The sequence below is a fragment of the Diceros bicornis genome, chromosome 8 (genome assembly GCF_020826845.1).
Source record: "Diceros bicornis minor isolate mBicDic1 chromosome 8, mDicBic1.mat.cur, whole genome shotgun sequence".
In the NCBI taxonomy this organism is placed as follows: Eukaryota; Metazoa; Chordata; class Mammalia; order Perissodactyla; family Rhinocerotidae; genus Diceros; species Diceros bicornis.
The window spans coordinates 61,053,142-61,079,133 of record NC_080747.1 but is presented as its reverse complement, the minus strand read 5'-3'; the positions used below and the strand labels follow the sequence as shown (position 1 = coordinate 61,079,133).

At 37.1% G+C, this 25,992-nt stretch overlaps 1 protein-coding gene across 1 annotated transcript in view; it reads left to right on the top strand.

Annotated features, from left to right (window-relative positions):
- The window catches only part of CDKL2 (cyclin dependent kinase like 2), a 34,602-nt gene extending 20,879 nt beyond the window's left edge, over nucleotides 1–13,723 (top strand). The window contains exons 9-14 of the mRNA XM_058547270.1: nucleotides 119–417; nucleotides 998–1,091; nucleotides 4,396–4,519; nucleotides 4,756–4,862; nucleotides 10,527–10,615; nucleotides 11,597–13,723. Coding sequence (XP_058403253.1) covers nucleotides 119–417; nucleotides 998–1,091; nucleotides 4,396–4,519; nucleotides 4,756–4,862; nucleotides 10,527–10,592 — 690 coding nt within the window. The 3' untranslated portion in view covers nucleotides 10,593–10,615; nucleotides 11,597–13,723. The remainder of the gene's footprint in view (nucleotides 1–118; nucleotides 418–997; nucleotides 1,092–4,395; nucleotides 4,520–4,755; nucleotides 4,863–10,526; nucleotides 10,616–11,596) is intronic.
- Nucleotides 13,724–25,992: the final 12,269 nt, after the last annotated feature.

Below are 25,992 nucleotides of genomic sequence, written 5' to 3'. Positions count from 1 at the left end.
GAGCACAAAAAGTGTTATCTGTGGAATTCTGCTTTAGTTGACAAGTACTTTATAGGAAGAGGTGATTTTTCATTCTCCTCACGTCATTAATGTTATTAACATTTTTATTAATGGTCAGGATACCAATGCTGATCCCAAAATTAAGGATTCTAAAGTATTTAAAATAAAAGGGTCAAAAATTGATGGAGAAAAAGTTGAAAAAGTCAGTCGAGCTTCAAATGCCAGCTGTCTCCATGACAATGGACAGAGCCACATCAGAACAATGCCTTCAACAAGCCTCAGAGATTGCAGCAATGGCGGTGTGGATCACACAAGGACTCCAGGCCTGGCAATTCCCCCACTTATGCACAATCTTTCTGCAGCGGCTCCCCGTGTTAATTCTGGAATGGGGACTATCCCAGGAGTTCAGAATTACAGGTATGAATTAGGAAAATAAGAACAAAATGTGTGTGGATATATTTGCACAATGCGAGTGTTTGTCAATTCAGCCCCTCTCGGGCTTCTGGATGCTCTTCATTCTTGTCAGTTGCTGTTTGAAAAGACTTTTTGGCCTATGTGATGAAAATTATTAGCATTTGATCAAAAAATTCACCAGAGTCCCAAGAAAGTAGGGTTGTATTGTTTAAGGTGAAGGGAATCTACAGCTATTTAGTCTAATAACGTGAAAGGAGATTGTCATAATAAAAGAGATAATTGGTTTTGAGGGTCTGCTGCTGCATGGTATGGCTGTGGGCATTTAGTGGTACAAAGAAGCTCCTTTTGGGAATTTTGCTGAAAGGAAGGTAATTTATTTGGTTGAAGTTGGGGCTGGGTGAGAGGAATGAGGGTAGTGGTGAAGGGCTGGATATGTCACCAGATCCATGTGCATTGTATGTTTAAGAATAGGCATTAAATTTGACTAAACTGCAATGTCATTGGTACTGTGTTGTTTGGTTTTATGCTTGAAAAAATATTTACTGCTGGTTCTAACTTAAATTTTTTGTTATTGTTGTTACAGAGTGGATGAGAAAACCAAGAAGTATTGTATTCCATTTGTTAAACCAAATAAACATTCTCCATCAGGCATTTATAATATTAATGTGACCACATCAGTAAGTGAACTGTTCTCAGTGGTACAAGAGCAAGCATTAGTCATTTCTAGACCTTTATTAAGATTAAATATGATAGTGAAGAACTGAGAATTTTATTTGGAGACATATCATAAAGTGGAACCTTAATTGTGCATATATCATCCCAGCCTGTCATAATCATAAATGTGAAAATCTTAAAGTTTAAGTAAGTTTTATAAGTCTGGAAGTTTAAATATAAGATGTTATTATTAAAATAACATCTGTTTTAATTTTTTTGATAACAGTAAATTTTCTTAACCTAATGTTTGGTGTGATCAGTTCTTTTTTAGAGTAGATGAGAAGATAAATTGTCTTCTCTCACCCATACCAGATTTTTGGTGAAAGTATTCTATTTATTCATTTAACAGATATTTATTGATTATGTATTATGTGTAAGACACTGGAATGAATAAGTCAGTCTTTCTCTTCAAGGAGCTCATGGTCTAGCAGAGGATCAACAAATTAAAACATAGTGTCAGATTGTAATAGACACATGAACAAGGTTCAGAGGTCTCCTGAAGGTTCAGAGGAGCATTACTATGCTCATCGTAGCTACCAGAATGCTTCTTTTTAAAGTTAAGTTAAATCATCATCACTCTTCCACTCAAAACTCCCTCCATTGGCTTCTCATCTCTGAGTAAAGACCAGAGTCCTCAGAGGGCCTGTAAGTCCCTGAAAGACTCACTTCCCCACCCTCTATCCCACCCGGGCAGCTCTCCTTCCTAAATCAATCTATTCCAACCACACCGATTTCCTCCTTATTCCTGGAACGTGGCCAGACGTGCTCCCACGTTTGGGCTTTTGTGCTTGCTGTTTCCTCTGCTTTAGAACATTCTTTCTCTAGATAACTCAAGGAATTTGCTTTTTCTTCTTGGCTTATGTGAAGCCTTATTGTGAGGTCTTCTCTAATATTATAACTCATTTTATCACCCATTACTCTCTATCCCCGCTCCTTGCTTAATTTTTTTCCATTGCATACACCTGACATTCTCTATTTTCTTTTATTTATATATTGTTTGTCTTCCCCACTTCAATATAAGCCTCCAGCGCAGGGATTTGTATTTAGTTTTCCTCCCTGCTCTTCCCCACCTAGAACAGTGTCTAGCACATTGAAGTTGCTTAAGAAATGCGGTGAATGAAGTCTGCCAGGGAAAGGGAGGTATGGACATATTCCCAAAAGAGTTCTTTTCTCACACATTTCCCTTCTCTACCTTTATCTTTATCCTTAGAGCTGAAAAATATAGTCTTCTTTCATATCTCTCATGATTTGGACATTGCATTTGTTTTTCTTTTAATTATTCTTATCCTACAATTCTGTACCCACAGTACTTTCCTTTTCGATATCCCTTACTGATTTCTTTGTGGATATTTGCATTTTACATTCCTGGTCTGCTTTGGAAGATTATTTTGATCAGGAAGGCTTTTCAGAGTAGCTGGCTGGATACCATTTCGCTGGAATTGATATCAGCCTTCCTTCAGGCATTGCGTAATCAACGCTGGCTGATAATTTAAGATCTTATTTCTGTTTATCTTTCTTTGCAAGAGGCCTTCAAGAAAGAAGGAAAAGATTAGTGGGGACAAGACCCACTAGAGTCTTTTCCTCATGAAAATTAATGCAGGCAGAGCTCAGCCTAAGCTTTTATCAACTTCTAGGTTGAAGACCAGTACCCACCCCCGTGCTTCATGCCCTAATTCTGAGGTGTGAATAAATATATTATTACAAATATCTCTTTGTATTTTATTTTTCACTCTCTAAGTATGTAAATCTAGTAGTTTGAACACATTATTTATTATTTTTTTGTATTTGCAGATAGTTTTTGTGAGCTGATTATTTTATTTATAGTTGATTTTAACTAAGAAGCTTAGCACTTCTTCTATTAAAAGAGCAAGCAGAAACATCTATAAAAAAGAAACTCAAAAATTCACCCCAGGACTCATGAAGACTTTCTGGGAGGCAGAGTGGCACAATGCACTCTGTTAACTTGAGGCATCAAGAAACCTAAGTGGTTTAACTGCGTCATTATATGTGTGTGTATTTCATTATACACACATATATATGTATATACACATATGTATATATGATTTCATTACACATATGTGGTTTATTTATTTTAGCAAATCACATAATCTCTACGTATTATCTGTTTTGAAAATATGGAAAAGAATATAGAGTTTCTGTGATTCTTAAGTGAAACAGATTGGGAAAATGTCAAATTCATAAAAGTGCAGCCGCTGGCCCCGTGGCGTAGTGGTTAAGTGTGTGCGCTCCGCTGTTGGCAGCCCGGTTCCGATCCTGGGCACACATCGACGCACCACTTGTCAGGCCAGGCTGTGGCGGCATCCCATATAAAGTGGAGGAAGATGGGCACGGATGTTAGCCCGGGGCCAGTCTTCCTCAGCAAAAAAAGAGGAGGATTGGCATGGATGTTAGCTCAGGGCTGATCTTCCTCACACACACACACACACAAAAGTGAAGAATTGAAGTGCTACTACTATCCTGTACTTTATTATGTTTTCAGACTTTGTCAACTATCAAGTAATAGTACTAAGAAAGATTAGGAAAATAATTGAAGTTGTAATTGTTTACTTAATAAAGTGTATTTCTAGGAAAATAGTGTCATGTGCTAACTCTGAGGAGCAAGACAAGGACAAATAAAGAAAAATGAGTAACAACATTATACTGGGAAAGCAAAAAACAAGCTAGGAGATGTGATATACACAACAAGATGACCTGTTCAGGATTAAGGTGGCCAACAGCAACTCTGTGCTGAAAAGCCCAGTAAGTGTCATAAGGCCTGACTTTGCTGGCCTGAAGGACCAGGACATTGATGCCCATCTTCTAACCTTTTCCTGCTTGCCAAGACTTACACTGAAGGTTGGCAGAGGCAGAAGGAGAAACTCATAGCAACCAAGTAATCCTCTTGTTAGCAATTTTAATAAATTTAATCAGGAAAAGCTATGAAATAATTGGATGAAACTATTGTGTGCGTGTGTGTGTTTCTGTTTTAGGAATGTTTTATTTTCTGGCCTTCAAGGAATACATTTCTTTTCTCTTAGAGGAAGAGATGCTGATAGTCCTCTTTTCTTTTTTTTTAATTAAGGTATAATTGACATGTAACATTATATCAGTTTCAGGGTTTTGTGTGTTATTAATATTCTTCAGATTTTGTGTTATTCTAGCCCTTCAATTCCATAAATTTTAGGATCTGAACATAGTTACAGAAGGGGGCAAGCCTAGCTTACCTGGAAGCTAATTCATTTGTGTTAACCATTCTTATGATATTAGGTCACTAGTGAAAAGAGCCTACTTCAGGCAAATAAGAAAAGAAGGGAATACTCAAAGACAGATGTCCGTTTGCCTGAACTGAACTATAATCATCTCCCTGAACTCAGAGCCTTGGAGGGCATTGGTATGTTTATAATGCTTTTGCTTTTTCAGCCCTTTTGTTTACATTATTTAAAATGTATGTTAAATAAACTAACAGAATATTAAAAATAAAAATTCATAGTAACTTTACATATTTAAGTGTGTAAATATGTACAGACTTATGTAGAATAAGTACATACAGAGGGACAGATATAGAATGTGAAAAACTAACAAAAATGCCTAATTGTTTTCACTGTACTTATGGTTATTTTTATCTAGCTCGAAATTCCAGGCTAATAAGGAAAGAGAACAAAAATCTTTCAGAATCTCGAATGCCTTCTCTGGCCACTGTTGACCTGCACGCCCCGTGTATTGCATTACATCAGGTACAGAAATACTCTTTGTAGGTTGGATGGAACTCAGGTCTCTCTCATACTTCCTATTAAAATATTTTAGAGAGAGTTTGCTGTTAAGGATTAAGCGTGTTTATTGGTGGACTCTGTGAAAGTTTGCTTGTTACATTTTGTTTTATGGCTCATTGCACTTAGTACCTTTATTACATATATATTTATATAAACATTTCCCAGCTTACAGTAATCAGTTTTTTTATAGATTAAAAATATATGTGTGTGAGTGTATGTGTGTGTAGCCTAGCTATGGCTTTTATATAACTATAGGTTTTGTGGTAGTTTATAGTATTTCACTGCATTAACCCCAAAGTTATAACCTGTCTTTCAAAGAGTGATACTCTGAAATTGTTTTTATTCTTTTAAAATGTATTGTCTGTTTGGTACTTTTCCCCAAGACAATCCACTCCATCTGTGCTAAAGATTTGCTATTCCTTATAGTCATCTTTTTCTATAATTTCTCTTATCTCTTCAGAATATTTGTTTCTGCTACTTTTATATCAACACTAGTCATATCAATCATTCTCACATTAAGAAAACTGGCAAACTTTTTAATCTGCTGAGCCAACCCTAACTAGCTACAAACTTTGGATATGTGTCATTGTACTTTCCCTTTACTTCTTCAAGTAAATTTCTCACCTTTGCTTGATGCTAGGCAACTTTTGTTTTGGAATTTAATTCTCCATCCTCTTTATTAAAGCATTTACATTTCATGGAGAGCACCTGTATGTTGCCTCCTTATCTATGTGGATGCTTTTTCCTACTGTTACTCCTTAAATAATTTTGTAGAGCTCTACACACAAGGGGAATAATATTGCTGAGGATAACAAATTACAGAGGCACTTACTCAGTGATACTGAGAAAAAGGTTTATTGACTGCTGTTGCTTTGCCTTATCTCTTGCCAACAATTTCCATAGTAATGTAATCAAAATTAAACAAATTCCTGTTGTGTGAAGATTAATCACTGTCACAAATTTTACATTTAGGAGCTACAGAGTCTCAATAAATTCCTCATATACTTCTAAATTAAATTTGTGGATTTTAAAGGTGCAGAATTTGTCACTTGCTCTTTGTGAGTGCACTATTGTTCAAAACCACTTTTCAGGGCTGACATAACCAAATCTCGTTTCATGCAATGGAAGAAAGCCTTTGGCTACCTTCACACTTCTTCAATATTTTTATTTATTGTTCTGAACTAATCCTTTTATATTTATAAACTGGTTCTGCATTTTTACTCTCAATTTACTTGTTCAATTTCCAGTTGTATTTAAAATACAATAAAAGAGAAAGTAGGTGTAGCAAAAAACACAAATTAACACCCAAATAACAAGAGTTTATGTGTAGAAAATCTAAATGGGAAAAGAAACGACAGGAGACTGAAAGCAGAAGGCCTTCTGGCAGAAGCTGTGACCTTCCTTGCACTCTTACTTTATGGTATTCATCACCACATTAACTACATTTTGTTTCTGTACATAACACAAAAAATGTTCACATTTATAAAGTCTGTTATGTACCTGATGGAACAATCTGTAAGACAGATTTTTGTAAGTAGAGTATTGCATAAGCTATGGACTCTGTCTCCACTCCCCCACCCCCTACACGCTTGCACACATTATGTACTTAGACACGTAGCTACACATTTTTCCTCTAAGCACTGTTTTTTTTGGTGAGGAAGATTGTTCCTGAGCTAACATCTGTACCAATATTCCTCTGTTTTGTATGTGGGACACCGCAACAGCAAGCATGGCTTGATAAGCAGTGTGTACGTCTGAGCCCGGGATCCAAACCCACGAACCCTGGGCTGCTGAAGCGGAACGTGCAAACTTAACCACTACACCACCGGGCCAGCTCCTGCACTGTTTTAGCTTTATCCCATAAATTTTGATATGTTTTATTTTATTATCATTCAATCAAAACATTTTATTTCCCTTGTAATTTCTTCTTTAACCCATGAATTATTTAGAAATGTGTTGTTTCATGGTTAGGTATTTAGAGTTTCCCTAGATACTGATTTGTAATTTGATTCCATGTGGTCAGAGAATATACTTTGTATGATTTTGATTCTTTTAGATTCATTGAGATGTGTTTTATGGCCCAGTATATGGTTTACCTTGGTGAATGAACCTTGTTCCCTTGAAAATAGTATATATTCTTTAGTTGTTGGATGTAGTGTTGTATAGATGTGAAATTAGATTAAGGTGGTTGATAGTATTGTTCAGATCTATGTTTCTAATGATTTTTTTGTTTTGTTCTATCAGTTCCTGAAAGAATACTGTCAAAATCTTTTACTATGATTGTAGAATTGTTGATTTTTCTCTTATATCTGTTTACTTTTGCTTCATGTATTTAAAATCTCTATTGTTAAGTACAAGGACACTTAAAATAGTTTTGTCTGATACACAATCTCTTTTATCATTATGAAATGTCTCTCTTTATCTCTCTTTGTGCTCTGTGCCTTGAAGTCTATCTTATCTGAGATTAAAATAGCCACTCCAGCCTACTTACACTTATTTGTTTCCATGGTATGTCTTTTTACGTTCAACCTATCTGGTTTTTATATTTGAAGTGTTTCTTTTGCCAATAGCATGTAAGTAGGGTCTTTCCTTTGCATCCATTCTGTCAACTCCAATTCTTTGGATTGGAATGCGTATTAGTTTTCTATTGCTGCTAACAAATTACTACCAACTTAAAACAACATCCGTTTATTATCTCACAGTTTCCATGGGTCAGAAGCTGGGACACAGCTGCTTCTCTCCTTAAGGGTCTCACAGGCCAAAAGCAAGATGTCAGCAGGCCTGCCTTTCTTCGGGAGGCCCTAGGGAAGAATCTATTTCCAGGATCATTCATGGTGTTGGTAGAATTTAGTTCCATGTGGCTGTGGGACTGAGGTCCCTGTGTCCTTACTGGCTGACACCTGGGGGTTGTTCTCAGCTTCTAGAGGCCACCCACATTCGTTGGCTCATGGCCTCATTCCACCATCTCCAAAGCCAGGGACAGTGGTCAAATCCTTCTTACTTTTTGACTCTCTCTTATCTCCCCTTCTGCCTCATCTCTCTGACTCACTCTTCTGCTATTAAGAGCACATGTGATTACATTGGGCCCACCAGGATAATCTCTCTATCTTAGGGTTAGGTGATTAGGTAACATTAATTCCAGGTGCAAAGTCCCTTCATGGCAGTAGCTGAATTTGTTTGATTGACTAACCAGGGACAGGAATCTTAGAGATATCTTTAGAATTCTGTGTACTACTGAATATTTAGGCCATTAACATTTAATGTGGTTATTTATATGTTTGAATCTAGCTGTTCTATTTTCCCTTTCTAGTCTTCTTTTGAATGTTTTTATTATTGGCTTTTTGGGGATATCTCTTTTTATTATTTTTTTAGTGATTGCTCTAGGGATTACAATATACATAACTAATCTTTCACAGTCTACTTAGAGTAAATACTGTACCACTTATAAAACATAGAAACCTTGCAAACATATTTTCCCCCAAACCTAAACTTTATGTCAGAGTTATATGTATTTTATTTATATACATTGAAAACCCCACTACACAATACTGAACTTTTGCTTTAAACAGTAAAAAATGTTTTAAACAATTTATGAGAAAAAACTAGTCTTCTATATTTATCTAGCTACTTACTATTTCTGTTGTTCTTCCTTTTTCTTAAAGATTACAGTTTTATTTTCTGCTATTATTTTCCTTCAGCCTGAAAAACTTACTGTAGCATTTCTTGCAGAGCAGGTCTTATGGTAACAAACTTTTAGTTTTATTCATTTGAGAATGACTTTATTTTGCCTTCATTCCTGAAATATATTTTCATCGGATATAGAATTTGAGTTGGTAGGGTTTTTTTTTTTAATTTTTCTCCCAGGACTATAAAGATATTATTCCTTTGTCTTCTGATCTCTGTGATTTCTGGACAAATCTCAGGCATTTGAGTTGTTGTTCCCTTGTATATAATGTTTTATTTTTCTCTAGCTGCTTTCAAGATTTAATCTTTATCTTTCGTATTCAGTAGTTTGAATATGATATGTCTAGGCACAGTTTTCTTTGAGTGTATCCTGTTTGGGGTTTGCTGAGCTTCTTGAATCTGTAAACTTGTCTCTTTTACCGAATTTGGGAAATTTTTGTTAATTATTTCCTCAAATTTTTTTTTTCTGCCACAATCTCTTTCTCTTCTCCTTCTGAGATTCCGATGACATATATATTAGACCTTTTGGTATTTTCTCACAGATTCCTGAGACTCTGTTCACTTTCTTTAATCTTTTTTCTCTCTGTTCTTCAGATTGGATAATGTCTATTGATCTATCTTCAAGTTCTTTGACTCTACTTTGTCATTTCCATTCTGCTATTTATCTCATCCAGTGAAGTTTTTAAATTTCAGATACTGTATTTTTTGTCCTAAAAATCCACTTGGTTCTTTTTTAGAGCTTTTATTTCTCTACTAAGAATTCCTATTCCTTCATTCATTTCAAGTATGTTTTCCTTTACTTCATGTAACATAGGTATAATGGTTGCTTTAAAGTCTATATATGTATATGTACACACACACACACATATATATAAATATATATTTTATATATATACACATACATACATGTACAGAAATATACGTAAATAACTACATATATAAAGTTCTAACATCTGGACCATCTCAGGATTGATATCTCTTGATTGCCCTTTCTCTTGAGAATTGATCACCCTTTTGTAGACCTTCTTATGTCCAGTAATTTTGGATTGTATCTTGGATATTGTGAATGTTATATTGTGTAGTCTCTGGGTCCTGCTATAATCCTCTGGAGAATATTGAAATTTTTATTTTAGCAGGCAGTCACTCAAGTTTCGTTCACCCTGTAAATCCTGCCTTACCTTCTGTGACAGGTGGTTCAAATCTCAGTTCTCTAAGTCTTTGTTATCCTCGTTTGCATCTGTCCTGCAAGACTTGTGCAGGTGATTCAAACCTCAGTTCTCTAAGTCTTTGCTATGCTGGTTTGGAGCTATCCCGTGTTTGGAGCATGAATCCTCAGGAATTGGACTGAGACTTCTGTGGGTTTATACACAGAATTAGAGGATGCCCTTCTCTAGTTCTTCTTCCTCCAGAATTCCTCCCATACTTTTTGCCCTGCAGGGACCCTTTTTCCTGGTTTCTCTGGTTATAAAGATGGAGTTTCTTTCAGACTTTTAGCCTCTTGTACTTCCTCACTACTCTGAGACTAGGGCCTGCCCTTTGGGCAAAGGCACAGGAGTGAAAAACAACGTTGGAAACCAACCCCCACGTGAAGAGTCACATCTTCAAGTTTTGACTCCTTTCTCTTAATCCTCAGTTGTTTTTTGTATTTTTCCCAAAGGGTTTGTTTGTTTGTTTTGTTTGTTTGTTCTTTTGGTATTAAGTAGGAGAGATGGGTTGTAGTTGGTTTACACTGCCCTGGCGCATCAGAAGTATCTTTTAACATATGTATCAATAAAGAGGTCAAAGAATAATGTCCCCTTACTTCATCTTCTTCTGTGCAAGCATCTTGAGCTATGAATAGTTCATTCTAAACATCTGCTATTTGAACAACAAGAATTGGGATTTTTGGGGAATGAGACTTTTACAATTACTGAGAATCTCTAATGCTTGATTATTAACTTATAGGTATCAGGATCTCCCCTGTCAGATGATTTGGAGGCTGATTTGCCTCGAATGGAACACCAGCACTGAGTGTCATTTTGGTTCTGAACTGGGTATGTCTGATTTCTCATACTTAAAGCTGTGTAACCTTTCATGAGAAATATTTTGTAGCTTGCCAAAGATCAAATTCTGCAGCCGAAACATTCTGCAATGGTTGATTCCGTGAGAACTCCTGATAGTTGTACCACTTGAAAAAACAGAAAGAGCATTTGTCTCTGTGATGAAATCCCTTTTCATAGATTCACTAATCTCCTGTATTTTATTGGATACAGTAATGTGAATTTAGGGTGACAAGTGCTCCAGAAGGATATATACTCATCTCCATTATCAATGATTTGCCCTTCGGGCTTGTGAAGCAGGAAAGATGAAATGATTGCTTGGTAGTCTTTTTCCCAATAAAGAGAGATCAGCACTATACCAAATACATGATTGCCTTCCTTTCAAATATAACTTTTTAATGCTTAAAAAAAACAAAAGTCCGACCTTTTTGAGTGATAATTTGCTAGGTGACCTCAGACAAGTCATTCAATGTTTAATATCTCATTAACTCTGTAAAATGTGATGATAATAAAATCCCACGTTCTCATACTGTGTTATTGAAGTTAATCTGATAACCTCCACAAAGCATTTTGAACATCTGTGACATCAAATGTGAATTTACTGTGAAGTGAACATAAGTTTCAATCCCTCATTTGCACATGTCTCTTCCAACGCCCCAGGAAAAGTCTTTGCTGTGCATTCTTTATATATACTGTATAAACTTGTATAAAACTTGGATCTATCTTGTCAAAATTAGTCATTATTTGCATAAAAGGAGATAGTGTGCTATACATGATAATTTTTTTTGGTAATTATCCTAAAGATAGTCTTTAAAATCTTGTTTTTGATACATGTGATCTAAGGTTTTCTTAGACTATGTAATACCTACCAATATTATCGATATGTACAATATGAGAAAGCAGGTGAGATAGAAATCGATTTCTAGGAAGACTTCATGTAAAATATTTGGTGGCATATATCCCCTTATGCTTTAGATGCTGCTCTAGCACTTGAGATGACATCCTCTTGCAACAGAAGTGCTGATATCCTAGAAGGAGAGATTCGTGGCTCTGATCATTTACTTCTGAACTGCCTGCATTTTCTGAGAAAGGCCTTGCAGAAGAAGGCAAGACCAAGACTTGCAAGTGTTTCAAAGGAATATTGAACAAGTGCCCCTCCCCAGCTTTATCCCATCACCTTTCAGGTCCACTGATGCTATTTCAAGATAGTGATATGGTTCTTGTTACACGAATGTGTATTTACTATTAGTAGATTGTGGTTTAAAAGTTACCCAAGATTAAAAGTGAGTAAAAAAAGGGAGAGAGAGAGAGAAACATTATAAAAGGTTATTTATGCATTGAACTTTGTGTGTTATCTGTATAAATGTGTACATTTATGTAGGAGTGGGTTTGGTGGAAGTAGGTGATAAAAACTAGGATCAGTTGAAGAAAATGAAAAAACAAGAATCAGTAAGAGAAATTGTTTCCTTTACCCTGTCTTAACTATAAAAACACACTTAAAAATCCTTCTTGTTTCTGGGCTTTAAGGAGATGTGTCACTGCTCTCTGTGCATAGACGTATGTCTTTGGTTTCTGTGATTATTGTTGATGTTTGATCAGTATATTATGGGAATCTGGCCTCTTTGCTGATCTTCTAAGAACCACACTAAAGCAAATTTCACAAAGAAACCTTTTATTTCTAATGACTTAGCACGACTCTGGCATTGGATAGTCCTCTGTTTTGTAAGATTCTGGTGCTAATGTTCCTGTGTGCAGAAACATGATTGGAACAAGAGCGGTGAAGGAGAATTTTGTAGGTATACCTTGGACTTGAGGACTGTGCTTCTCATTGAAAGAAGAGGTATATGTACAAAATTAGATGGGAAGCAGGATTACCAATTGACTAGGACTGATTACTCTTCTCTGGGCCAACTGCTATTGACCTCCCCCGCTGAAGAGGCTTGGGGGAGGGGATGTGCACGGTTAAGGACTTCGCTGCTCTCCACCGATGGTTTCAAGGTGATATTAGAACCCAGAGATGTTCCTGTCTCCTTGTTTTGTCAACCAGTTAGGCCTTCCCACAAGCTTTTCACCAAGGTGCAAAATCATTTACCTACCGCCCACACAACTTTTCTAAAGCACTGGGCCACAACTTTTAGGTGGGAGACTTAAACCAATTTGGCTCCAGGTTTTTGGTTTCTGAGTTTCCAGTCATGCTCTGCATTTGTCATTTTAGAGAATGGTTATTAAGGGGACCAGAATTTGTGTGGGTTTTTTTGCCTTAACCAGTTAACAGTGTGTTGTTTTTTCCAAAAAGCATTGATTAGAACTTAGCCCAAGAATTTAACTAGCACTTTTCTCTATTACTCTGGGGAGCTTAATATTGAAATTCCGACCTTAGATACTTGGGCCTCAAAAGAGTAGGACATTCAGGAGGAGGCAGAATAAGAGGCTCCAATGAGGAGGTCTATAGGTAGCTCAACTAAAGTTTGGCCTTGATTTTGAGGCTCTATCTTTAACCCCTGACCCGGTATTTGACTAGATTGGTATGGCTAGCACACTGAACAAAATTAGTGTATAGGCATTAATAGGCTTCACATTAAAATATTATTATTTTATTTTTACTTTGAAAAATATTGCCAACAGACTCTACAGCATGGAAAGCAGACAATACTTAAAAGCCAAGTGGTTCTCCAGCTTATTTCAAGGTTGTTTTTATTTAAAGATCGGTGTGAAAATATCACCTCAATGTCTGAGAGTTTAGGATCAGTTACATTCTCATTTCTATATTTGCTTTTAGTATCTTTTGTCTACTAAAACATTTTGTGAACTTTAGAATTAAAGAAATAAAAATTACTATAAGTCAAAGTTGAACCTTGAGGATCATATCTGGTTAGAATCTTGGCAGAACTACTTGAAAAAGAAGATTTTGCAAATTGGGGCTATGGATACTGACCAAAATAATCCTTTTTTTCAGTTTAAGGTTACTTTGTCTCTCCTTACAAGGATACTATTAAGCCACATACTAACAGGAAATATGTGTATGTACTGGTGGGGAGAAATGGGCTTGCTGTGTGTATGTATGTTTTAAAATTAATAAATATTATATCTTACTGATCTCCATAGATGGTTTTTATTTGCACTTATTTAATTGAGAGACTATAAATAAGGTATACAATACTGTATGGTAATTAACAAATAAGTTTGAAATAATCTGTTAATTCTTTTTTGGAAACGTTGGATATAGGAGGGGTAAGTTAATTTTCTTGTACAGCCAGTGATATAAGCAGCCTGGTCATAAAGGAACATGTCTTGTAAAGACTACCTGGTAAAAGTTGTGACAGACTCAGGCTTAGAACGTGGTTCTCCTGATGGAGAATCCCATACTTGGTTAGAATAGCTGACTTCCTATTGAAATGGGAACGTAGAAGATGTGTTTTCTTATGTGACTATCTCATTATTGGTTCCTTTATTTTAGTTGTGCTGCAAGATAAGACTAGATCTGTACTAAACGGTGAGTCAGACTAGACCGAAAAATGTGGTTGATTTGTTTTCTAAGCCATCCCCTATACAACTGAACCAGGGAATCAGAAACACCGGGGTCACTGTTCCTACTGCTTTAAGGCTAGTCCTAGTAAATTGGACTAAACAGGATTTTCTCTGTTGTTTTGTGTAAAGTGTTTTTACATTAGAAATGAGCCCTTAACACCCCTCTATGTGAATGAAAAGTTATGTTCTCACATTACTTTTTAAAGGGTCTTATTTTTTCTGTTGGTAGCTTCAGACTTGAAATAACTTGAAAATGTAATTAACATACACCTTATCTGTTTCTTAACATGTCCTTCTGAGAAGTACCTCACTGTAAATCTTGACATCGCTTGTAAGTAACCTGTGATTTAGAGCTTTGTGTTTCTAGATGTTTGTGGATATCTGATGTTGAATGTCTTATACACTGAGAAATTTTCTTAAAAAAAAACAAAAAAACAAAAAGCCCATTTACAAAATGTCATTTTCCTTTGTGAAATTTTATTTCCCCCCATTGCATAGCCTTGTTAAATCCCTTCTTGTTCTACTTTGGCATGCAGGGCCATCTCCTGTAGAAGTAAGGAAGGTTCTAGCAAAATTTTGGAAAATGTATTGTTGGTTAACATGAATTAAGAAAGAATCGGGGAAATGAAACCAAAATATCTCAATTAAGCACTGAGACTAGGGTAGGAGCTCCTATGAAGAGAGAGAACAGATTTTTATGTCAGTTTATCTGCAGTCAGCTGTCTCCATGCTTCTAGATCTGGAAAGTCATCTCCGTTAACAATGCTGTTAGAAATTAAAACTATCCCTCACCTGATGACGACAGTGTGTCAGTTGGTTATTCCCTCCTTAATCTGTTTTCAGCCCTCTTCCTTGGATCATCACTCCTTTTGCTTACATGTACACCTACCTGTCTGTCTCTCCCACTGTATTTTTTTAAGTAGAAAAGCTGTTTATTAAGTTGCTCCTAGACCCTCCAGAAGAGTCGAGGCCAGATTCTGAAGGCACACAGGCAAGAACAACACCCAGTGTCACTGCCCCCACTAAACTTCCTGTGTCTCTAAAGATTGGGAACCACACCTTATTTATCTATTTCTGCTCCACACCATCTAGCACAGTGATTTCTATGTGACAATAGTAATAATAATCCTATGAATGTAGGAACGTTAGTCATATTTTACAGGCAAGGTAATAGGCTTAAAAAGTTTATGGAATTTACTCAGTGTCACTTAATAAATGATAGAGCCATGCATGTTTGTTGAAATCAATATATGGCCATGATTACTTAGATCTGGAATCAATTTTAAAAATTTTTCTTTAGATAACATAAACTTTTGCATCCTCATTCACTTACAGAGGAGCAAGTGTGTTTCCCCAGCCATCAAACAAAACTTCATTCTAATTAAGCCGAATTTGGATACTGCTCACCTTGAATTAAGCACTGTAGCCAGGGGAATGGTATGCACTGATTGGCTGGGGCGTCTGTTAAATTCCTTTGTCTGAATTAACAATGAGAATGAAAGGAAACAGGATTATGCTGATTGGTTTTGGCCAATGACAGCCTATCCATGGAACCACCTGGCTTCTACAAAGCCCAGGAGGTATACACAGAATGGATGCTGGAGAAACAATCACAGTGCTCACCAGAGATGGACATTTTGAAGGTGCAAAAGATGTGCTTCATTTTAGATTTTGACTGATTATGCCAAATTGTCCTCCAAAAATGCTGTACCAATTTATATTGCCACCATCAGTTTATGAGAAAATCTATTTCCCCACACCCAGACCATATTAGATACTACTAATAATTTCCATTCTGACCAATCTGATGGGTGAAAATTATCTTGCTTTAGTTTATATTTTCTTGATTACCACTGATGTTACACATATTTTCATGTATTTTTTTCTTTTTACATATTTATTGGTCATTTGAGTTTCTTCTTCTGTAAATAAAGGATATTAAAGGTATTAAAAAAAGATAAAGCAGATTTTTGTTTGAGTATTGGAGATTTTCCTTTGTAGATGTGTTTCCTGTCTCCTGAAAACGAAGGCAAACACCAGATTCAGATAATATATTTTGGCCCAAACTATATTATAGATCAAAACTTATTTTGTACTGGGAAATGCAACCCAGCCAGAAGGATGTATTTTTCATTACACTTGTCTTCTTAAGTAAGGTGGTCAGGTCCCTTTTCTTCTGTTGGGTCTGGGGAGGAAATAAGTTAATGAGTGATAAGCACTTCTCCCTTCTAGGGTAGAGGGAAAAGTCGGTTCTGTTTGGATGGACAGGAATTATTTAAGGAGAGTTATGAAAGTCTGAGCTCGGGGGTTGCTGCAGCTGACCTTACAGCCATATGTCACTAGGATGACACCTTACCCCTTTGGCTCTGCCTGGGACTGCCCACTGCTGCCAAGCTGGGATCCAGGGGGGGAGCAGTAAAGTCCCACTCACTGTAAGACATATCCTTCCCAAGGGGAAAAATGCTAAAACCTGTGAGGAATTTTATCTGAGGGGTATTATCTGTTCCTTTTGTCCATGCAATAAACGGTCTTCTTTTTCCGTTTTTAAGGGCCCAGTGTTAAGGAGTGCCTAATCTATTTGAACCATAGGAGTGGCAAGGAAGAGCTGTAACAGCTGGTCCGTCAGATGGTACCGCCAGTGGAGTGGCGCACCCTAGTGGACATTGATAGTTAAACACTTCAATAGTCCAGTTCTAGGGATTTATGAAGCACAGGGGGAGCAGGAGAGACCCAATGCCTCTGGTCTCTGTCTCTGCGATTGTGTCAGGGCTCCCCTAATGTCAGCAGGTGGCTGGTGACTCAGAGATCAGCAAGGCAGAACGAGTGGCTGGAGGAGGGTTCGGCTGATGGGAGCATGGGAGTAGTGGGGAAGAGCTGTGGACTTCACAGAGAATCCTGAGTCAAAGAAAAAGAAGTTGGAGAATTATCAAGGTAAATTTGCCTCACAATGATGAAATGTGAACAGATGGGCAAAGGCAGAGCAGCAGGAAGGCCAATCAGTGCTAATCCAAAAAGGACCCTGAACATCTTTGGAATTAATTAGAAATATGGTTTTCAAGTGTGATTTCTATATAAGCAGCAAAATGTAAGTTGATGCTCACAATGAATGGAAATTTGAAAATTAGTCCACACTGGCACTGGCTATTTTTCTTGATTATATTGGAATGCAGTCTAGGGAGTTTGTATGGTACAGCCCCAGACACATTTCCAGACTTGATGTCAGTTAGCTAATATGTATGTTAAGTCAGAAGTCAGTGCAATGGAATTCTGAATCTGAAAAAGTGCAGAGCATGCTGTTGAGGGGAAATAAACTATCTATTTTGTGTCTAAAATTGAAGTCCTTAATATACCTCTCAACATGTTGATTTGAAAAAAAATTACCAAAGAAAACTGAAAAGGGACTATAGAAAAGGAGAAATACTTTGCTAATATGGAAACAGAACTTTGAAATGCATTTTGAACACAATTTTATTACTATGACTGTATGAAATCCACCTCTATTCTGAATGAGGGTGAGTATCTAGTTCTCCAAGTGAAGGAAAACTGAAAGATATTTCCAAAGAACTTAAAATGTATTATGTGCAGAGCATGTAATAAACCTCCTATTTAGAACATTAGCCAAGGCATATATAAATTTTGTTGTCAGAAAATCTGTTTCTCAAACCAGCCCTGATTGCCTAGTGGTTAAAGTTCCATGCTCGCCACCTCAGCAGCCCAAGTTCATTTCCTGATCATGAAATGACACCACTTATCTGTCAGCAGCCCAGGTTCATTTCCTGGTCATGAAACCACACCACTCATCTGTCAGTTGCCATGCTGTGGCAGTGGCTCACGTAGAAGAACTAGAACAACTTACAACTAGGATATACAACCATGTACTGGGGCTTTGGAGGAAGAAGAAGAAAAAAAGAGGAAGATGGCAACAGATGTTAGCTCAGGGCAAATCCTTCCCTGCAAAAACAAAACAAAACAAAACAAAAAACCCCCAGAAAATCAGTTTCTCCTTGCCCATTGAACAGATATTTAAGGAATAACAGTTTGAGGAGGCATCTCAAATAATTAGCCTTCCCAGGAAACCTATATGTCTTGATCTGGCTTTGGGGGAGAGATTTTACAAAGAGGATTAGACTCAGATTTTAAAAAAGTGATAGATGCTGCAATAAAAGCCTGAAAAAATTACAAAATTAAGTGAGCATTAAATTGGAGGATTCTCTATCTCTTGTTGCCATTCTGATCTATTCTCTAAGAAAGTACTGGAAGAGAGATATTATCTGCAATGAAACAGAGAAAGATTCATGTTAAAATTCCTGAAAGAAGGCTGAAAGCATGCGCTGGTGGCCAGTAACTGTTTTATTTGAGAGGGATATTTGTACCTTATCTTTCTCTCCTCAATAGTTCTTTTTTTCTGGAGAAGATTTTAAAATCCTGAGATTTCCCCTGATATGTGGGAATTGATTTGCAAGCAAACAGGGTTAAATATCAGGAGGTTTAAAAGTTCGTTTATTTAACAAATATTTATCAAGTCCCCACCATATGCAGGTATTGTTTTAAGTCTTGGGATAAAGGAGTAAACACAGACACAAACCACTGCCTTTACGGAGCTCCCTTTCTGATGTGAAAGATGAATAATAAAAAAGATAACTGAGAATACATAGAGAATGATTGAATGTGATTCATGCTAGGAATAAAAATACAGCTGGGATGGGGAGAAGAAGTGGGTCTGTGCCTACACATTTAGATAGGGAACAGAGAGGTGGCATTTTATGAATGTCCTGAAAGAAGTGAGAGAAGGACCATGTGGATAATGTGGATATTGGGGGTAAGAGCACTGTAGACAGAGGGATCAGCAGGGGCACAGGCCCTGAGGAGGGAGTGTGCTGGTTCATTTGAGGAGCAGCTAGGAGGGCAGTGTGTCTGGAGTGGAATGAGAAAGGATGAGAGTAGTGTGAGATGAGGTCAGAGAGGAAGATGCTGGGGATGGCAAGTGGGGAGGCCAGGTCATGCAGGCCACCAAAAGGACTTGTACATCTATGCTAAGAGGTTTCAGATATGATAGTTTATTTGCAATGGTGCCTTCCATACAAATCACTGAGCAGCTACTGTCCCATTCATGCTTATAAATTTCCAACGTTGTAACTGTGAGAGATATTTTCTCTTTGGAATGTGTGTTTATCAGTTTTTGTGATTCTTTGGCCAGCCAACTTTATGAAGTATAGGGTTTATTTAAGGCTGTTTAAAAATTTCTGGTTTAAACTGAATTAGCAGTCCAAAATACATGGGACGAGAAACAAGGGAAATACAAAACAACTGAAAAACAAGTGATAAAATGTCAGCATTAAGCCCTCATATATCAATACTCACTCTAAATGTAAATGGATTGAATTCCTCAATCAAAAGACACAGAGTGGCTGGATGGATTGAAAAACAAGACCCAACAATTTGCTGCCTCCAGGAAACACATCTCAGCTCTAAAAACAAACACAGGCTTAGAGTGAAGGGATGGAAGACAATACTCCAAGCTAATGGCAAACAAAAGAAAGCAGGTGTTGCCATACTTAGACAAAGTAGACTTCAAGATAAAAAAGGTAATGAGAGACAAAGAGGGGCAATATATAATGATAAAAGGGACACTCCACCAAGAAGACATATCACTTATAAGTATATATGCACCTAACACAGGAGCACCAAAGTACATAAAGCAACTATTAACAAACCTAAAAGGAGATATCAACAACACAATAATAGTAGGGGACCTTAACACTCCACTTACATCAATGGATAGATCATCCAGACAGAAAGTTAATAAGGAAATAGTGGACTTAAATGAAAAACGAGACCAGATGGACTTAATAGATATATAGAGAGCACTCCATCCAAAAAGAGCAAATTACACATTCTTCTCAAGCATGCATGGAACATTCTCAAGGATAGACCATATGTTAGGAAACAAGACAAACCTCTATAAATTTAAGAAGACTGAAATCATAACAAGCATCTTTTCCGACCATAATGCTATGAAACTAGAAATCAACTACAAGAAAAAAGCTAGGAAAGTGACAAAGATGTGGAGACTAACAACATGCTACTGAACAACCAATGGATCATCGAAGAAATCAAAGGAGAAATCAAAGAATATCTGGTGATGATGAAAATGAAAATACACCATACCAACTCATATGGGATGCAGCAAAAGCAGTCCTGAGAGGGAAATTCATAGCATTACAGGGCCACCTTAACAAACAAGAAAAATCCCAAATAAGTAACCTTAAACTACACCTAACAGAATTAGAAAAAGAAGGACAAACAAAGCCCAAAGTCAGCAGAAGGAGGGAAATAATAAAAATTATAGCAGAAATAAATGAAATTGAAATCAAAAAAACAGTAGAAAGGATCAATGAAACAAAAAGCTTGTTCTTTGAGAAGATAAACAAAATTGACAAACTCTTAGCCAAACTCACCAAGAACAAAAGAGATAAGGCTCAAATAAAGAAAATTACAAATGAAAGAGAGAAATCACAATGGATAACACAGAAATACAAAGGATTATAAGAGAATACTATGAAAAACTATATACCAACAAATTGGACAATCTAGAAGAAATGGATAAATTCTTAGACTCATACAACCTCCCAAAACGGAATCAAGAAGTAGAGAATCTGAACAGACCAATCACAAGTAGAGAGATTGTAACAGAAATCAAAAACCTCCCAAAAAATAAAAGTCCAGAACCAGATGGCTTCTCTGGAGAATTTTACCAAACATTCAAAGATTTAATACCTATCCCTCTCAAACTATTCCAAAAAGTAGAGGAAGATGGAACACTTCCTAACACATTCTTCCAGGCCAACATCACTCTGATACCAAAGCCAGACAAGGACAATACAAAGAAGGAAAATTACAGGCCAATATTGCTGATGAACATAGATGCAAAAATCCTCAATAAAATATTGGCAAACCAAATACAGCAATACATTAGAAAGATCATACACCATGATCAAGTGGGATTTATACCAGAGACACAGGGTTGGTTCAACATCTGCAAATCAATCAATGTGATACACCACATTAACAAAATGAGGAATAAAAAACCACATGATCATCTTAGTAGATGCAGAGAAAGCATTTGACAAGATCCAACATCCATTTATGATAAAAACTCTCAAAAAAATGGGAATAGAAGGAAAGTACCTCAACATGATAAAGGCCATATATGACAAACCCACAGCCCACATCATACTCAATGGGGAAGAACTGAAAGCCATCCCTCTGAGAACAGGAACAAGACAAAGGTGCCCACACTCACCATTCTTATTCAACATAGTACTGGAGGTTCTGGCCAGAGCAATTAGGCAAGAAAAAGGAATAAAAGGAATCCAAATAGGCAACGAAGAAGTGAAACTCTTGCTGTTTGCAGAAGACATGATTTTATATATAGAAATCCCTAAAGAATCCATCAAAAAACTATTAGAAATAATCAACAACTACAGCAAATTTGCAGGGTACAAAATCAACTTACAAAAATCAGTTCCATTTCTATACACTAATAATGAACTAACAGTAAGAGAACTCAAGAATACAACCCCATTTACCATCGTAACAAAAAGAATAAAATGCCTAGGGATAAATTTAACCAAGGAGGTGAGAGACCTATACAATGAAAACTATAAGACATTATTGAAAGAAATTGATAATGACATAAATAAATGGAAAGACAGCCCATGCACATGAATTGGAAGAATAAACATTGTTAAAATGTCCATAAAGCAATCTACAGATTCAATGCAATCCCAATCAGAATCCCAATGACATTCTTCATGGAAATACAACAAAGAGTCCTAAAATTCACGTGGGGCAACAGAAGACCCCGAATAGCTAAAGCAATCCTGAGAAAAAAGAACAAAGCTGGAGGCATCGCAATTCCTGACTTCAAAATATACTACAAAGCTATAAAAATCAAAACAACATAGTACTAGTACAAAAACAGACATACAGATCAATGGAACATAATTGAAAGTCCAGAAATAAAACCACACACATATATAGACAGCTAATCTTCAACAAAGGAGCTAAGAACATAGAATGGAGAAAGGAAAGTCTCTTCAACAAATGGTACTGGGAAAACTGGACAGCCACATGCAAAAGAATGAAAGCAGACCATTATCTTTTGCCATACACAAAAATTAACTCAAAATGGATCAAAGACTTGAAGGTAAGACCTGAAACTATAAAACTCCTAGAAGAAAACATACGCAGAACATTCTTTGACATTGGTCTTAAAAAGAGGGATCTTTTTGAATTCCATGTTTACTCGTATAAGGGAAACAAAAGTAAAAATAAATGAGTGGGACTTTATCAGACTAAAGAACTTCTGCAAGGCAAAGGAAACCAGGATCTAAATGAAAAGACAACCTACCAGCTGGGAGATGATATTTGCAAGTCATATATCCAACAAGGGGTTAATCTCCATAATATATAAAGAACTCACACAACTGAACAACAAAAAACCAAATAACCTGATCAAAAAATGGGCAGAGGATATGAACAGACATTTTTCCAAGAAAGATATATAGATGGTCAATAGGCACATGAAAAGATGTTCAACATCACTAATCATCAGGGAAATGCAAATCAAAATTACACTAAGATATCAACTTACACCTGTGAGAATAGCTATAATCACCAAGGCAAAAAATAACAAATATTGAACAGGATGTGGATAAAAGGGAACCCTCGTTCACTGCTGGTGGGAATGCAAACTGGTGCAGCCTCTATGGAAAACAGTATGGAGATACCTCAAAAAATTGAAAATAGAAATACCTTATGATCCAGCTATCTCACTTTATACAAAGAACTTGAAATCAACAATCCAAAGAGGCTTGTGCACCCCTATGTTCATTGCAGCATTATTCACGACAGCCAAGAAGTGCAAGCAACCCAAGTGTCCCTTGACAGATGATTGGATAAAGAAGATGTGGTATATATATATACAATGGAATACTACTCAGTCATAAAAAAAGACAAAATTGTCCCATTTGCGACAACATGGATGGACCTGGAGGGTATTATGTTAAGTGAAATAAACCAGACAGAGAAAGACTAACACTGTATGACTCATATGTGGAATATAAACTAACACACAGACAGAGAGAACAGTTTGGTGGTTACCAGGGGGAAGGAAGTTGGGGGTGGACACAAGGAGTGAAGGGTCACATTTATATGGTGACTGACAAATAATAACATACAACTGGAATCTCACAATGTTATAAATTACTATGACATCAATTAAAAAAACATTTCTGGGGGCCAGCCCAGTGGTGCAAGTGGTTAAGTGCGCGTGCTCCACTGCAGTGGCCCGGGGTTCGCCGGTTCGGATCCCGGGCGCGCACTGATGCACCGCTTGTCAGGCCATGCTGTGGCAGGCGTCCCATATAAAGTGGAGGAAGATGGGCATGGATGTTAGCCCAGGACCAGTCTTCCTCAGCAAAAAAGAGGAGGATTGACAGATGTTAGCTCAGGGCTGATCTTCCTCACACACACACTCAAAAATTTCTGGTTTAAATTTGCCGTAGTTGGGAAAGACAAATGCTTATTGGTACATATGTACTAAAAAAATTATGCAAAGTCTTCTGCATACTGTTACAAGGTGATATTTCAGTGAAATATTTCTTTTTGCCCCCAGCTTGATTGAGACATAATTGACATCTAACATTGTGTAAGGTTGAACTGTTGATTTGATCTAATTATATTGAAAAATGATTATCACCATAGCATTAGCTAACACCTCCATCCCATCACATAATTACCATTTCTTTTTGTGTGGCGAGAACATTTAAGATCTACTCTCTTAGCAACTGTAAAGTATATAATACAGTATTATTAACTATAATCACCATGCTGTACATTATATCCCAAGAACTGGTTGATCTTTTAACTGGAAGTTGATACTCTTTGACCAGCATCTCCCCATATCCCCCACCCCTCCACCCCTCGTAACCACCATTCTACTCTCTGTTTCTCTGCATCTGGCTTTCTTAGATTCCACGTATAAGTGATAGTATACAGTATTCATCTTTCTCTGTCTGACTTATCAGTGAAATATTACTTAATACAACCTTGCTAGCTATCAGCCAATAGAATATTTGAATGTGTGTTTGATAAACAAAATTTATAACTGTAATGAGTGTGCACTTACTGATTTCCTTTACACAGCAGCATTTTAAAAAACTTTCAATCGATATATAACTTACATATAGTAAAATACATACGTTTTAAGCATACAGCTTGATGAATTTTTATAAATGTATACACCTGTGTAACCACCACCTGGATCAAGATATGGAACATTTCCAGCTCCCAGCAGGCTCCCTCTTGCCCTCACTCAGCCAATTACCCATCAAAACTCACCACTATTCTGACCTCCATCACCATGGATTAGTTTTGTCTGTTCCTGAATTTCATATACATGGAATCTTATTATATATGTTCCTTCGTGTCTGGCTTCGTTCCCTCATCGTGAAATTGTAAGATTGATTTATGTTGTTGTGTGAAACAGAAATCCATTGTTTTCCGTTGCTGTGTAGTATTCCAGTGTATGATACAATAACAATTTATTTATCCATTCTACTGTTGATAGGCATGAATGTGTTGTTTCCAGTTTAGAGCTATTTTACGATGATTCAGTGGCTTTACTTGGTGACGACCTAGGAGTTTCCAAGTATATAGAATCGATTGCCCCAATAAATTGTTCCAGTTGTGTCTACTCTTCTGTGCCTCCCATCCTTGGTTCATTTGTCTCTCTGCTGTTTAGAACAAGCCCGGAGTTTCCTACGGGAGCCTGATATTTACTTACATTTTATTATAAAAATAAGTCAAATGTGCTCTGTGCTTGAAAAAGGAAAGTGGTGGTTCTCATTATTTTTGCTTATGTATAAAAGTACCTGAGCACTGTAACCCCTGTTTTCTTTAGAATCAGAGCTGGCTTTCTCTAGACTATGCAGCTCTTCCAGGAGTTTGTAGTTAGTGCTATCAAAATTGGATACTTCCTGTTATGGGCTTAATTTATCCCCTTCAAATTCGTGTCCCCTAATCTCCAGTGCCTTAGAATGTGGCTGTATTTGGAGATAGCAATTTTAAGGAGGTGATTTAAGTTAAAATGAGGCCATTAGGGTGGGCCCTAGTCCAATCTGGTGTCCTTATTAAGAAGAGAAAATTTGGACACGCAAGAGAGACGCGAGGGGCACACGTGCACAGAGAAAAGACCATGCGAAGAGGCAGCAAGAGAGCGCCACTCGCAAGCCAAGGAGACAGGCCTCAGAGGACACCCACCCTGCCGACACCCTGATCTTGGCCTCACATCTCCCAGAACTGTGAGAAAATAAATTTTTATTGTTTAAGCCACCCAGTTGGTGGTCTCTTGTTATAGCAGTCCTAGCAAACTAACATAGCTCCTCAAATAATTTTCCAAATGCCATAAGGTAACATTTATAAGATAAGTGGGCTTTTTCTTAATTTTTCATTTTTAATCAGGAATTCAGCAAACCCCACTGTTTACCCAGTATTTAAATGTGCCACAAACCAATCGTTCAGTAGCAGACCCCACGCAGCCTACGTATCCTTCCTCTCTTGGGTTGACTGTCCCTAGTTGACACCTGCGGCCCACAAAGCCCTGGAAGACCTTCATCACTGCTGAGGTGGACAGTGCCCTCCGTGATGAACCAGCATCTAGTACAAGGATGCTGCCGTTTCCTGATTTTCCAAAAGTTGCTGCTGTTTTTCAGGGTACCAAGGAAGGAGTGAATTCTGTGCAGAGGTGGGGAGAGTGGTCTCCTTCTCAAATCTGTGCC